This window comes from Centruroides sculpturatus, unplaced genomic scaffold (assembly GCF_000671375.1).
Source record: "Centruroides sculpturatus isolate CEXI.00-Female unplaced genomic scaffold, Cexi_2.0 scaffold550, whole genome shotgun sequence".
Classification (NCBI taxonomy): domain Eukaryota; kingdom Metazoa; phylum Arthropoda; class Arachnida; order Scorpiones; family Buthidae; genus Centruroides; species Centruroides sculpturatus.
In genome coordinates this window covers 295,471-310,138 of record NW_019384886.1, presented here as the reverse complement: position 1 = coordinate 310,138, position 14,668 = coordinate 295,471, and the positions used below count along the sequence as shown (strand labels likewise).

Sequence of the window (14,668 nt, the reverse complement as noted above, 5' to 3'; positions counted from 1 at the left end):
GGGCTACTCAAATATTTTACGTTTTTGATACTAAATTAACATCTGAAGTATAATTTTTTATTGTTTTTATATTTTTCAATAAATTTATTTTGTTTGTACAAAATAAAAAAATAATTTTTAACGATACAATAGTCTTCGTTAGGCTTAACATCGACGAAAATTCAACGCGAAGCGACACGCAACGGAGAGAAATTTCAACATGGGATAAATTAATATATTTTTTCGTACATGATTCGTTATCCGAATCACCCCAGTCCCCAATTGATTCGGATAAACGACGCTCTACTGTATAAATTTATTATACATATAACTAAACATATTTTTGAAAATAATTTTTCAAATAGTTAGCAGTTTGGTATTATGAAAAATTTTATTAATATTAAAATAAATACAGTAATGCCTCATACTTCAAAAACTCTGACTTCAGATACTTCAGAGTTTGAACTGTGCATGCAGTGAAAAAAAATGAGTTCAAAGCATAAACACCATCAGTTGTGCACTCAAGTCATCTCTCATTTTTGTGTTATGCTCCTATGTTTTCAGTGCTTTTTTCACTTTGTTTTTGGTGTGTTTGGTTACATATTGTATGTTATTTGTCAACTTCTAAATAATTTCTTCCTGTAATTTTTCTTTGACAACAGCTTTTGGACATCTTGTACATTTTGTATCCCCTTTAGTCCAAAATTTCCTAAACAGAAGTTTTTAAACCACATTTGACATGTAGTTTAAAAAGTTCTATTCAGTCAGAGTTTAGGAGCATCTATCCCATTCCAAATTTTTTTATTGTTTGTACTGTATTACTTTCTTTCCACAACTCAAAGCATAAAATGCCCAATATACTTTTTTATGTGGAGACATTTCAATTTGATTTTATTCAAACAAAACGTGTAGTAAAAAGTTCAAAATGAAATTGTAAACAAAGAATACAATCTCACATTAGCAATAACATATTAATTTGCACAATTGTTATAATTAAATCATACATCTATTCAGTAAAAATAGCTGCTAAAAATATGCATTTAACCTAATATAACTTTTACTTATTAATCATGGCATCCGAGAAGTGTGTGGAAGCAACAAATTCTAAGAAGAATGTTGTAATATTGACAATTTGAGATAAAGAAACTTATTGAAAAGCATGAAATTACTGATTTACTTATTGATTTACTTTCCATTATTTCTAATGAGAAAAATTGATGCAGACTACAAATGGCCTCCTGAAATAAATTAAAATTGATTGAGGCTCCAATATATGTTTAAAACATTTTACAATATCACTAAAATTGTTCTGAAATTGCCCTTTGGTATATCAGTTTTTAAAGATAAAATAAATTTAATATTGTAATTTTCATAAAACTAAAACAATTACAGTTGATAAAAAAACTACTTGTTACTACAGTTTTGTTTTATTTTCAGAATGTAAATTATCAAAATTATAAAATATAGTTTAAAACTTTTAACCATCTTAAAATTAAAAAAGGATTCAAAAATTCTTTATTTCATTTTAAATAAACTTTACTTTCATAGCTGTATTTTGTAAGGCAAAACTAATAAACAGAAATGGATGACCAGATGTCTGAACAATTAAGCCATCAGACTATCAGTCTGGAAACCCAGGAAAGAATTTAAATAGATCAAAAAACTCCAGGAATTTTTCATGGATGGTCTGTCCCAGATATATCAAGTCCTGTCCCTCATAATCCAAATGCCCCACTGTTGTCCTGGTTAAACTCATGACGAGCTTGATAAAATGTTCCTCTTAACATCCATTTTTATTCTTTCAGACAGAAAGAGTAAAAATGAACATAAAATGGTTAGGTTTTCTTTGTAAATACAGTGAAATAGATAAGTGAAGTTTAAAAGTATGACTCTGCAACAGTATTTCATGTATTCCATCATATATGAGAAGAAATCAACTAGTTTAGATTAGTGCTTCTCAAATTTTGTATTCACACTGAGTAGTTTTTTCATTTAATTTTTGTATTTTTGTGAAATTATCAATAAATAAAAGTAATTATAAAATGGAAAGAATAGAGTTCAAATGCATTTTTTTTAATTTTAATTTTTAGACTGAATTAACAAGAAAAAAATACATAAAATTTGGTTCTAATCTTCTGAAAAAAATTTGTTCATGGGCAGTTTTCAATGATTTCCTGGGCTGATTTTCATCATCAGTCACCTTTAGCATTAAGTATTTAAATAACAAAAGAAAAGTAATAAAACAATGTGTTTTTAAATAGTTTTATTAATGTAATAAATAAAATTGTGCAATTTTAGGTGAAATCTCAGCAGAGTCCAGTAATAAACTGTTCATGAATCAGTGCTGGTTCACAGATCACAGTTTGAGATTAAAATTCTTATTATAAATTGATAGATTAATAATAATATTAGTATGTGTTCATTACTTAATATTGCTTATCTGTAGTATAATTACTATTTACTTCATCATATCTAAGTAATCTGTTTTTGTCATTTTATTTGAATGTTTCTAAATAACATAGTACTATTCTATTACAAATAATAGTAAACTGGTTTTTTTGCCAAAGAACTACATATTTTCATATGATTACAAATTTACATAATAAAAAAAATTTCAAGAAATTTAATCTTTGATGTATCATAGATTCAACAAAGATTAAATTAATAACAAATAATATTTTCTTATTTTTACATTTGTTAATTTATCATTTGGTTGCAGCACATATTAACAGACTATAATGAAACTATTGAACTACATAAACTGGTATAGGAAAGAAATATTCATATTAATTATTTTAATAGTAAAATAATGGCATAAAAGTATTAAAACATATAGTATAAAAGATGAGAAGAGAGAAATTTTAAAAGAAGTTTGTAATAACTATAAAAATTCAGTTATTTAAAAATTAATTTCATACTCCATAAAATAATAAGTTATATACATAGATGTGTTTCTTTCAAAGCCCTCTTTGTTAACTCAATTTTAAAAATGCTATTGATATCAAAGCTAGCCAAGTCATTGTATTACAATATTTACAGCATAATGTTACTGAAAATCACTAATGTAAAATTCAATCTGGGACCATCTAAATGTGGAAGACCTCCATCAATTTATCATAGAACAATTTTGGGGGAATTTTCTGGTTCACTGCAGAGATAGACTGTTATAGTTATATACTATAACAGCCTACCTCTGAAAATCTTTTGTTGAATCTGAGTAAATCTTCAAATGAGTTCAAAGAATCCAAATGTTTCAATGATTTTCAGGGAATACTATAACAAACATTTCTATGGAAGATGTATTAAATAGACTTTCAGACTTACCATATTTCTTGAATGACAGAGACTCCCTGAAACTGTGCCCTGATTCAGAAGTGCACCTAATTACAGTTGAAAAAATAGATACACAAGTAACAAAGTACAAACAGTGTGACCCAATTTATGAGTACTCAATATATAAAGTTTTGATACAGTAAGTTGTTTTTTAGTCTTTTTCCTGATCTATGATAACAAAATATTCTAATCTTAGGTGTGACAAGATTGAAGCTCTATGATTATATATAAATTTATAAGCTCCACTCTCTCATTTTATTTCTTTCATTCATATTGTGTATTCATTCATTACAGTAATGCAGTTTAATGAACATTCTCCCTACATAAATCCTTTCTGTCAGCAATTACAATTTCATTAATTAAAATTAATTTTATTTTATTCTATCTTGTTTGTTCTTAATTATAGTCTTAGCTAAATTTTGTTTTCTTACCATTAAATAAAATGATGTCTTATAATATGTATCTCATTATAATATGTTCTCTCATTTCATATTAATTTCCTTTATATCCATGAATAGCCTAAACAACATCTTATTTTATTATATTTCATTTAGAATTATTAATTGATAGGTAAAATAAAGTTTTGTAGCATTTTAATATTTGGGGAATGTGCAGAATAACTGAGTTGTGCTGGAACAAATTTCAACTGTAAGAAATAATGAAAAATCTCATCCCAATTTATTATATTTGACTTTACAAGAACTTTTCAGAAACAAGATATACCCATAAATTGGGGTTGCACTATACTGCTGGTTATACATGACAAAATGTGTGCTCTCAAAAAGTAAGAAAGAGATATACAATTTTTGAGAAATGAAAAATTGTAAATTATGCTAAAGTGAATAAGATTGCTTACTTTAACAAACTATTATAAAGTGGACTAAAACAAGTATAAAAATGTAAATAAATAAATAAATGGTAAGTGGATTTCAGAAGCTACAAGAAAGTATTCATGCTACCATATCAGCAAAAAACAAAAAAACATTGTGAACTTTTGTAATTTGCCTTACAGCATTCCCAAATATATATATTTGCGATAAAGAATGCAGAATTTGAAATTTTGTAATTAAAGAGTTAAAATTATATATGACATTAAAAAACTTTTCAAAAATTTATAATATTTTTACACCCTGAATAACTGTGAAAGGGCACACCCTGAAATATTGTGAAAAACATTAATAAAAGTATATACAGTAATACCCCGAACTTACACGATAGGTGAGACCGAGTGATAACCGCGTAAGTCGGGGCATAATTTTGCAATTTGTGTAAAATCCAAGTCGGATGTATGTAAGTTAATAAATGTTCTCGTTAATCTTATCTTGTCTTTTGATTTGTTCACAGTTACAAGAAATCACCACATAGAGTCTCTCAAGTCTCCGTAGATATAACAAACACAGAAATAAATAACACAAAATAAATTGTAGCTATGTGTCGATTCCGCACTACACGTCCGAACATGTAAGCTGAACAATAGTGTGGGGGGAGTGAGTAATCAAAAGTTGCATGGCACTCGAACAAAAGATGAATCGACGAGATTTGAAAATCGCATAACTCCAGGTTCACGTAAGTTGGGGTATTACTGTACTTCTAATTCAAAATGGAAATTAATTAGTAATAATAAAATAGTGAATCAAAAACTTAATTGGGTCAGAGAAGAATTAGATTCAATTCATATGTATATTCAAGATTTTAAAATACAATTTCAATCAATTAATTGTAAAATAAATTATTATATATATAATATCTGGATATATATACACACTAGGAAGCAGAGCAGGACTTAATAAACTTCAAATACAAAAGAAAATAATGTACAATAAAACTTTTTATAAAATTCTTCTGCTATAACTGAAAACATAATCAAATTAATAATTGTTGACTTGGCTCAAAATAACTTGAGTTTAAAACACTTTAAGCAAGCTGATATAAAAGAGTTAATTGAATTACTGTAGTCAAAAATGAAAATTTGATATATAAAATTAGTCTAAATTCAAGCTAAAACCACAAAGAAGTTTATTCAATATTTATTAAAGCTGAACAATTAAATAAATTACATATATTGAACAATATGCAAATGTCTAGTGACTTAAGAAATGTCAAATGAACAGAAAGGAAAAAGTTAAACTTTGTGATGATTACATAATTACAGATGAAAACAGAATAACTTAATATTAAAAAGAACGATTTAGTTAATTTAGATAACTTTTTATTGAACCATATATTTCAAAATTCTCCTAAGTAATTAATTAACCTCACAAAAACATTTAAATTTAAAAATAAAGTTTATGGAAAATTATAAGATTATATAAGATAACTATAACTAACAAGGTCTTAAAAATGGAGATTTGGACATTGAAATATTTATTTCATTTGGAAAACTTACAGCTGAAATTCTTTTGTAATAATTCCATTTGGAAAGGAGTATTTTGAGCTGTGTTTTATGTCACGATAAAATACGTTTTACTTTTTCCTTTTTTATCCAAAAAGATTGATAAAATTATAATTCTACTTAAAATTTAAAGATGACAAGCAGAATTTAAACATATATCTAAACTAAGTAAGCTATAAATATAAGTTATATAACTTTTTAATCTTTTACATTTGATATTTCACATAAATTTTATTTATTGTATCTGATGATTCTGAGCAAGGTTGAAAACATGATTATAAATTATTAATGAGTACTGCTTTTTATTATCCATATTAAAAGATTAAATAACTTTGGTTAACTCTACTTTTCATTCCTGGTGTTAACAGATGTTAGAGATTCCTTCTATGGTATCCCACGAGGATGAATACAAAAATCTCTATAAAGAGATTTTAACTGTAATAGTATACTGTAATATTATTTTTATATTTATAAATAACATGTACTGTACATTAATTTCTTAAAAATTATTTTTGGTACTAGGATTCAAATTTTTATTTTTTATATTTTGAATAATTCAATGAACTACAAGTTGCCTGTGTACAAGTTGCACAGGTAAACAGATATTTCTTGAGTATTCTTGGATAATTATAGAAACTGGTTAAACATGACAAAAAGTCAATTGTTGAAATTATTTAACATTTTTTATTTGTAACTAAGTTGTCATAATGTATATTCATTGTTTTTGTAAGATTTTTTGAAAACCAAGTGCCTCCTATAACAAGTTAAAATACTCTATTTGTATCTTGATCAATAAATAATAATAATAATAATAATGAAAAGTCATAATCCTAAGTGCTGCCACTGCAAAAAGATTAAAGAAATACACTACTGCAAGAAAATTTTGCATTCCAAATGCACAAGCCAATTATCTTGAATACTTAATGATGCAGCAGAGAATATGGTACACAGTGTAACAAGACTTGATGTTGTAGAAAATAAAAACATTTTTGAAAATGAGAAGAGAAACAAATGCTAGGATTTTTGTAATATGCATGGATACCAACCAAAGCCTTTAGAAGAAACCTGATGTTAGAAGCCAAATCCAGCCATGGATTGTGTATGTACTAAATAAAAATAATTTGTATAAATGCTTATAACTACAAAAATTTATTAGATACACTTACCAGATGAACCACAAAATGGTGATTCTTGAGATCCATCTTCCAAACCACTCAATATTTCTTGTTTACCAACATCACTATCTCCCACAAGCAAGAATTTTAATAAATAGTCATATGACTTTTGTTGACTAGCTGATGGTCTACTTTGTGAAATAATCCTACTCATGAGTCTTTTGCAAGTTTACAAACACATCCCAAAAGTGGATCTGCAGTTCACAAATTTAGTTTTTTAAAATATCACAACAGTTTTGTTTAAATATATGTATTAAAAAGTAGACGAATCTAATATCCTGTAAAATAAATTATATACTTCAAATAAGAGAATAATCTAATTCAAATGATAAATGTAAAATTTTAAAATATTAATTTTAGATAGTAATAAAAAATAAATATTTCTACATTGCTTTATTATTTTAAATCAGTGTTTTCCAACCTTCAAGTCATCTAGAAGTATTGCCAACTGTCTTGCTATTGTAAGTTAAATTCCTAAATGATGTCACAGTCTTCTAGTATAGTAAATGAAATTGCTAAAGAAAAACAGTTTGGAAACCACTGCCTTAAATAATAAAACATATTTATTATGATGAAATAATAAATTCACACAGATTGGAAGTTAAAGCAACATGTAAAAATTTATTTTTAGTGAACTAAAGAATAAGTGATTATTACAATGTCAATGACCCTAATGTTTGCATAAAGCAATATGATTCAGCACTGAAAAAAAAATATATATATATATATATATATATTTTATATATATAAATTGACATTTTTCAAATGTTGTAAATATTGAAAGTTTTATATTATTATATAGAAAGTATACCAGAAAGAATAGGGTATAAAAAGAGAGTGAAAGTGTGTGCATTTGTGTATAAATTAATCTTCTCTACTTAAAAGTAAAAAAAAGATTAATAATAATTATTTTAAAACCTTGTCACGTTTCCAATGCCTGGCTCAATATTTCTTTAACTATAATCTGTCAAAAATAATGGTAAAAAAATAAAATCAATCAACTTTAAGATGCGTCATAGCATTGGAAGTAATTTATTTTCTTAAATGTAANACGCTCACATTACGCGCAGCCAAGCTTTCTTAAGGTAAGCGTAATACAGGCAAAACACACGTTAATTAACATACATCGCGCGCGTAACGCGTAATGGATACTACAACGTGGAAGTAACGCATAACTCGTAAATTATGCGTAACGACGAATAAATTCGGTAAGGATCCACGCGAAAATACAAAAACAAAATCATAATTAGGACACAAAAAAATGGAAGTTTCGAGCAAATGTTTTTTGAATTTACGTAAAGTTTTCGGAAAAAATTTATGTTTTAATTTAATTTTATAGTCACAACAGTTTGTAAATTATAATAATAATGACCTTACTCGATAAAGAAAATGAGTCAAGTTGTTGGAAAAATTAATTTATAAATTGCGGTAATGATATCACTTGATTAAAGATGGAATACGTTGATCTACTTCAAAAATTTTCTTTGTTCTTTATATTAAACACTCGATATTTTCTAAAAAAGCTCTAGATTTGATTCGTATACGATATATTTCGTGGACTCAAGTTCTTAATATTGATGAAAATTATATTTATTGGGTTTTATATTATAAATCCGAGTAAATTTCGACTAAAATGGTGTCTAAACGTATACGTTTCATGCAAAAAACACAGTCATACAGGCTACGGCGTGACGCACCTACACATGACACTCAACGTGATGTATTTAGAGCATTAGTAGAACGCGTGGCACATCCACACAGCCACAACACGCACGTAAACGTAACGCACGCGACATAAATGCAGCACGATACGTAACTTGGATCTATATAGCATAAGCAATATACTTCGATGCATAACAGCATTCATCTAGATTATGCAAATGGTAAATTGCGGCTTAAAGTATAGAAAAAAATGTGCAAAGTACTTGCCATTATTTATTTACGATCAGGCGAAGTGCAGACGTGCTCATTGTGTTTCACACCGAACCACCTAAATCTATTAAATGTCAGTAGATAGAAAGGACCACACCCGGTTGATAATTTGAATAAGTGACCAAGAATCACGCTTCTTACATTTCGTGAACGTCTTTTCTCCACTCGTCTCTCCTATACCTACGAGTACTTAACACAGGATACAATTAAATTCGTTTCTTTTATTGTTATATTATTTAGAAAATGATTTATAAATATTTTTAATGTTTATTAAGAGGCGTAAAACCTTTAAACTACTTAAGGCGAATCTGATAAAGACAAATTCATTACTTTAATTATTCTAGCATATCATGAACAGAACATTCTATTGAAAAGAAGAATCATCTTAAAAAGAAAATATAGACAATAACAATCAAAAGAGAGAAAAAAAAGATCAGATAAGCATCCAACCTTGAAGGACAATGTTCTTAATACTGTTTTGTATTTTATGTTCCATCTATCATGTTAATTTTTAAGTTTTTTATAGCACTGCATTAAAAGGAAATGTTAAAAACATAATTGTAAAACTTTTTCAGTATGAGACTATAAAAATTAGGATATGGGCAAATTTAAAAATTAATTGAAATCTATATAGGATTTTTTAATCTGAAACAAGTATTTTAAAACTATTGCAAGAAATAAAAAATACATTGTAGATTACTTCTAAAGCCTAAACAGTATGTATAAATAAGGAAAAAAATGCTAAAAATAACGTTCAGGATTCTAAAGTATATAGTTTTTATAATTTGAATTACTAAGCAACAATTTAAAGGAAGCTAAGTCTCTTGACCAATAGCTCTAGGCATGTTTATAAGCTATAAGTTACTGGAAATCTGGATAGCAATAAACTTGTTATTCTACTATTTAATGTTTATGCACTACATACAATTCAATTTGATTCCATTATTTGTTGTTATTTTTATGTAAAAATAATCTTGAATTTATAAAAATCAGACAATACATAAATAGCACTTTATGGACTTTTACATTATTTTATTGTCTTCTTTCAAAATCTAAATACAAACTGCATTAAATTCTATTTAATATATAGCATCTAACACATGTTAATTTTATAGATTTAAGTTTTCTAAACAGACACAACTTTAAAAAAACTTAATGATCATAAAAAATATTTTTTAAATATTAAACTTAAATTCAATTCAAAGATACTGTATATTTATTTTCAATTTTATTTCATTTCTCTCATTCTATAATTTCAAATGAATGTAATATATTTGAAATTATTTTGTCTATTATTAAATATACATTAATATATTTTTAATTATTACTGTTCTTGAATTATATACATAATTTTGCTTTATACTAATAGGATGAAATATTAACTAATCATCATACATGATATTTTCTTATTATAAATAGAATGCATTATTGCAAAATATAATTTTATTATAATAAATAAAATAATAAAACCTAAATAAAGATTTTATGAAAATAATAACTAACTCATTCTAAAGAAATGATATAATATATTTTATATAGTTTTATTGTATTATAAAAGTCGATCTATTATTCCATATAAATTATTTATAGTCAATAGATCAATTTATTTGGATGACAAATATGACCTACTTAAAGTGTAATTTGCAAGTTTTTACTCAACTTGAACTCTGACTTGATTTAGTCAAGTGTAACAATGATATTTAACTTATCAAAGGAGGCATAAAAAATTAAAATAGCAAATTGAATATATGCATTATAGTTTTTAACAATAATTTTATCGCTAAATGAGGATAAAACAATTAAAGAACTCTGGATTATATCTGTAACATTTATATATAAATATTTTTTTAAATTCTTGCTGAGAGTTGTTCTGTTTTAAATTTCTATTTTAGTACTAGAAAGAAAAACTTTTTTTTTTCAAAATAATTAAATTTCACTTCCTGTTAAGATGATAAAAGATTTATTTCATTTCATATTTCAAATTCAAATAGAATAAAAGACAAAGAAGAAAAAAATAAATAATAAAATCTGAATGTTAAAAAAAAAAAACTAATCCTTTCAAATAGGAAAAAAATAATTACAATAATTTTTATAAGAGAACAGTTTAATATAATTTATGAATAACTTTAATATTGAATCATTAATTAATAAATTCTATCCAAGTATATAGAACCAAGTCTATATTCTGTACTTATAATCAAATGATAAATCCAGATTAATGAAGTATAAAATATAAAAGAAATTTATTTTCCACATAGGATTCTCTATCATGGCATACAATAAAACTGTATAAATATATTACCTGTCATGTATAAGGAAAAGGCTATAGTAATATTACTATAGCCTTTTCCTTATACATGACAGGTAATATATTTATACAGTTTTATTGTATGCCATGATAGAGAATCCTATGTGGAAAATAAATTTCTTTTATATTTTATACTTCATTAATCTGGATTTATCATTTGATTATAAGTACAGAATATAGACTTGGTTCTATATACTTGGATAGAATTTATTAATTAATGATTCAATATTAAAGTTATTCATAAATTATATTAAACTGTTCTCTTATAAAAATTATTGTAATTATTTTTTTCCTATTTGAAAGGATTAGTTTTTTTTTTTTAACATTCAGATTTTATTATTTATTTTTTTCTTCTTTGTCTTTTATTCTATTTGAATTTGAAATATGAAATGAAATAAATCTTTTATCATCTTAACAGGAAGTGAAATTTAATTATTTTGAAAAAAAAAAGTTTTTCTTTCTAGTACTAAAATAGAAATTTAAAACAGAACAACTCTCAGCAAGAATTTAAAAAAATATTTATATATAAATGTTACAGATATAATCCAGAGTTCTTTAATTGTTTTATCCTCATTTAGCGATAAAATTATTGTTAAAAACTATAATGCATATATTCAATTTGCTATTTTAATTTTTTATGCCTCCTTTGATAAGTTAAATATCATTGTTACACTTGACTAAATCAAGTCAGAGTTCAAGTTGAGTAAAAACTTGCAAATTACACTTTAAGTAGGTCATATTTGTCATCCAAATAAATTGATCTATTGACTATAAATAATTTATATGGAATAATAGATCGACTTTTATAATACAATAAAACTATATAAAATATATTATATCATTTCTTTAGAATGAGTTAGTTATTATTTTCATAAAATCTTTATTTAGGTTTTATTATTTTATTTATTATAATAAAATTATATTTTGCAATAATGCATTCTATTTATAATAAGAAAATATCATGTATGATGATTAGTTAATATTTCATCCTATTAGTATAAAGCAAAATTATGTATATAATTCAAGAACAGTAATAATTAAAAATATATTAATGTATATTTAATAATAGACAAAATAATTTCAAATATATTACATTCATTTGAAATTATAGAATGAGAGAAATGAAATAAAATTGAAAATAAATATACAGTATCTTTGAATTGAATTTAAGTTTAATATTTAAAAAATATTTTTTATGATCATTAAGTTTTTTTAAAGTTGTGTCTGTTTAGAAAACTTAAATCTATAAAATTAACATGTGTTAGATGCTATATATTAAATAGAATTTAATGCAGTTTGTATTTAGATTTTGAAAGAAGACAATAAAATAATGTAAAAGTCCATAAAGTGCTATTTATGTATTGTCTGATTTTTATAAATTCAAGATTATTTTTACATAAAAATAACAACAAATAATGGAATCAAATTGAATTGTATGTAGTGCATAAACACTAAATAGTAGAATAACAAGTTTATTGCTATCCAGATTTCCAGTAACTTATAGCTTATAAACATGCCTAGAGCTATTGGTCAAGAGACTTAGCTTCCTTTAAATTNAAGAAAACAAATATTTGTGTTTTTCAAATAAATTTTTGTTTGTCTCCTTTATAATAAACAAATTTATTTATTTCTAAGTAAAAATTGAAAGTGTCTGTAAAAGTAATTTTTTAAAATATCCTTTTCTGTGATAAAGTTTTAATACCTATTACTATAATCTAGACTTGTTAATCCTTAAATATATTTGTATATTTAAGGATTGGGTCACAAATATATTATATATGCTTGTGACACAAAACTCCATGACTTCTTCCAATGTGGCCCAGAGGAACCAAAAGGTTGGACACCCCTGATCTAAAGATTTATATAAAAAAATCCTAAAAAAATATAGTATAGTGTAACACAGTATAATAAAGAAAAAACTTTTTTCATTGTAATCTGCAAGTTAAATAATTTCCATTTTTTTCAGTATATAAAGAAAAATTACATTGTAAATGAAATGACTCTCTGTTAGTTTTATATAATTTAGGATATAAAAAAAAAGTTCAAAATATATGCCAATTCAAATTATCATGGCATTTGATTGATTCATATATATTTAATACGATTATTCCCAAACATAACTAATCAGCAAAAGGTGGCAATTTGTGGTAGCACTCTACTTTCCTGAAATGCACGTTTGTTTGGTGCAATTTTGGAAAAAAATATATCATCATGGATGCCATAGGCAATATCAACTTTGCTTGGCAAGAATTAACTGATAAATGCATGAACGAAGTGTAGAAGAAATTATGGCTGAAGATATCCAAGAATTCTCAATGATAAGAGCCTATCGCTGTATATTTAAGTTGAATGAATTTTCAACCTAATCAATACAGCAGGACTAGGAGATGCAGATGAGCAGGATATTGAGGAGGTACTGCAGTTACTGGTGAGTCTTACCAACAACCACCTTCAAGAACTGGCAGAACAAGGAATTCATGTAGAACTGGAAAATAGTGATTCTGAAAACAAAGAATCCAAAAAATTTCTCTACAGATTTGCTTAGTAAAAGTTTGATAATGATAATTGAAATCATTGATCAAATTGTAGCAAATGATCCAGATTTTGAAGGAGTTCAAAAACAAGACAAGGCATTTTGGATGCAAACTCCTGCTACTGACATTTGCTTAAGGAAAAAAAAAAAAAGCAACAAATAAAACTACACAACTTTATTGCAGAAAACAAGAATTTCAGAAGAGCCAGGACCTTCGTCACAAAAAATGAACTTTACATTTCTGTGTGCATATGTTTGTGTTATTTAACCTATATTATTATGCAAATGAATATAAAAGAAACTTAAAATTAAAGTAAATTCTGTTTATTTTCAGTCACATGTTCCCCTATCCTTATTTACTCTGTGTTAAAATGACCTTGTTTAACGCTGTTTTGTTTAGTGCTTTGTCGTTTAGGAATGTATCCCTGCATTAAGTGGGGTCTTACTGTATATATAAAGTTGTAATTATAATTTAAGAATAGTTTAATTATTTTTGACTAAAACCAAACAAGTCTAATATAAGCTAGTAAAAAGAGTTATTTCTCACCATCTTCATTTAGATGCACAATTTTTACACTCATGTGTAATTATTACAAATAAAAATGAATTTATATGAATAATTATTACAAATAAATATTCATTGAAAACTTTATTTACAAAACACACACATTCATAAATGTGTATGAGTAATATAAAATTTTTGTATTATCATCAATTATACGAAATTCTTAAAGTACACAATTATTAATCTAAATTCACTAATAAAACAAATTTAATTATATTTATTCATTAAAATATTTTAATATTGAAAAATCATTCTTAACTAACAATGAATAAAATGCAGAATAAATGTTTCATTACATATAAATTTATGTAGAAAATATAACTATTTACTTATGTTTTTAGGTATAAAGAATTTAGCTTAACCTGAATAGAGTGAAAAATTAAAATTCCATTTGTAATCATAAAAGCAAAATTGCCTATGATATTGGTATAATGAGCGTAACAAACTATTC

At 25.2% G+C, this 14,668-nt stretch overlaps 1 protein-coding gene across 1 annotated transcript in view; it reads right to left on the bottom strand.

Moving 5' to 3' along the window:
* LOC111631117 (ras-related protein Rab-40C-like) overlaps positions 1-7,174 on the bottom strand; it is a 15,606-nt gene extending 8,432 nt beyond the window's left edge. Inside the window, exon 1 of the mRNA XM_023375316.1 lies at positions 6,871-7,174. Coding sequence (XP_023231084.1) covers positions 6,871-7,033 — 163 coding nt within the window. The 5' untranslated portion in view covers positions 7,034-7,174. The remainder of the gene's footprint in view (positions 1-6,870) is intronic.
* Positions 7,175-14,668: the final 7,494 nt, after the last annotated feature.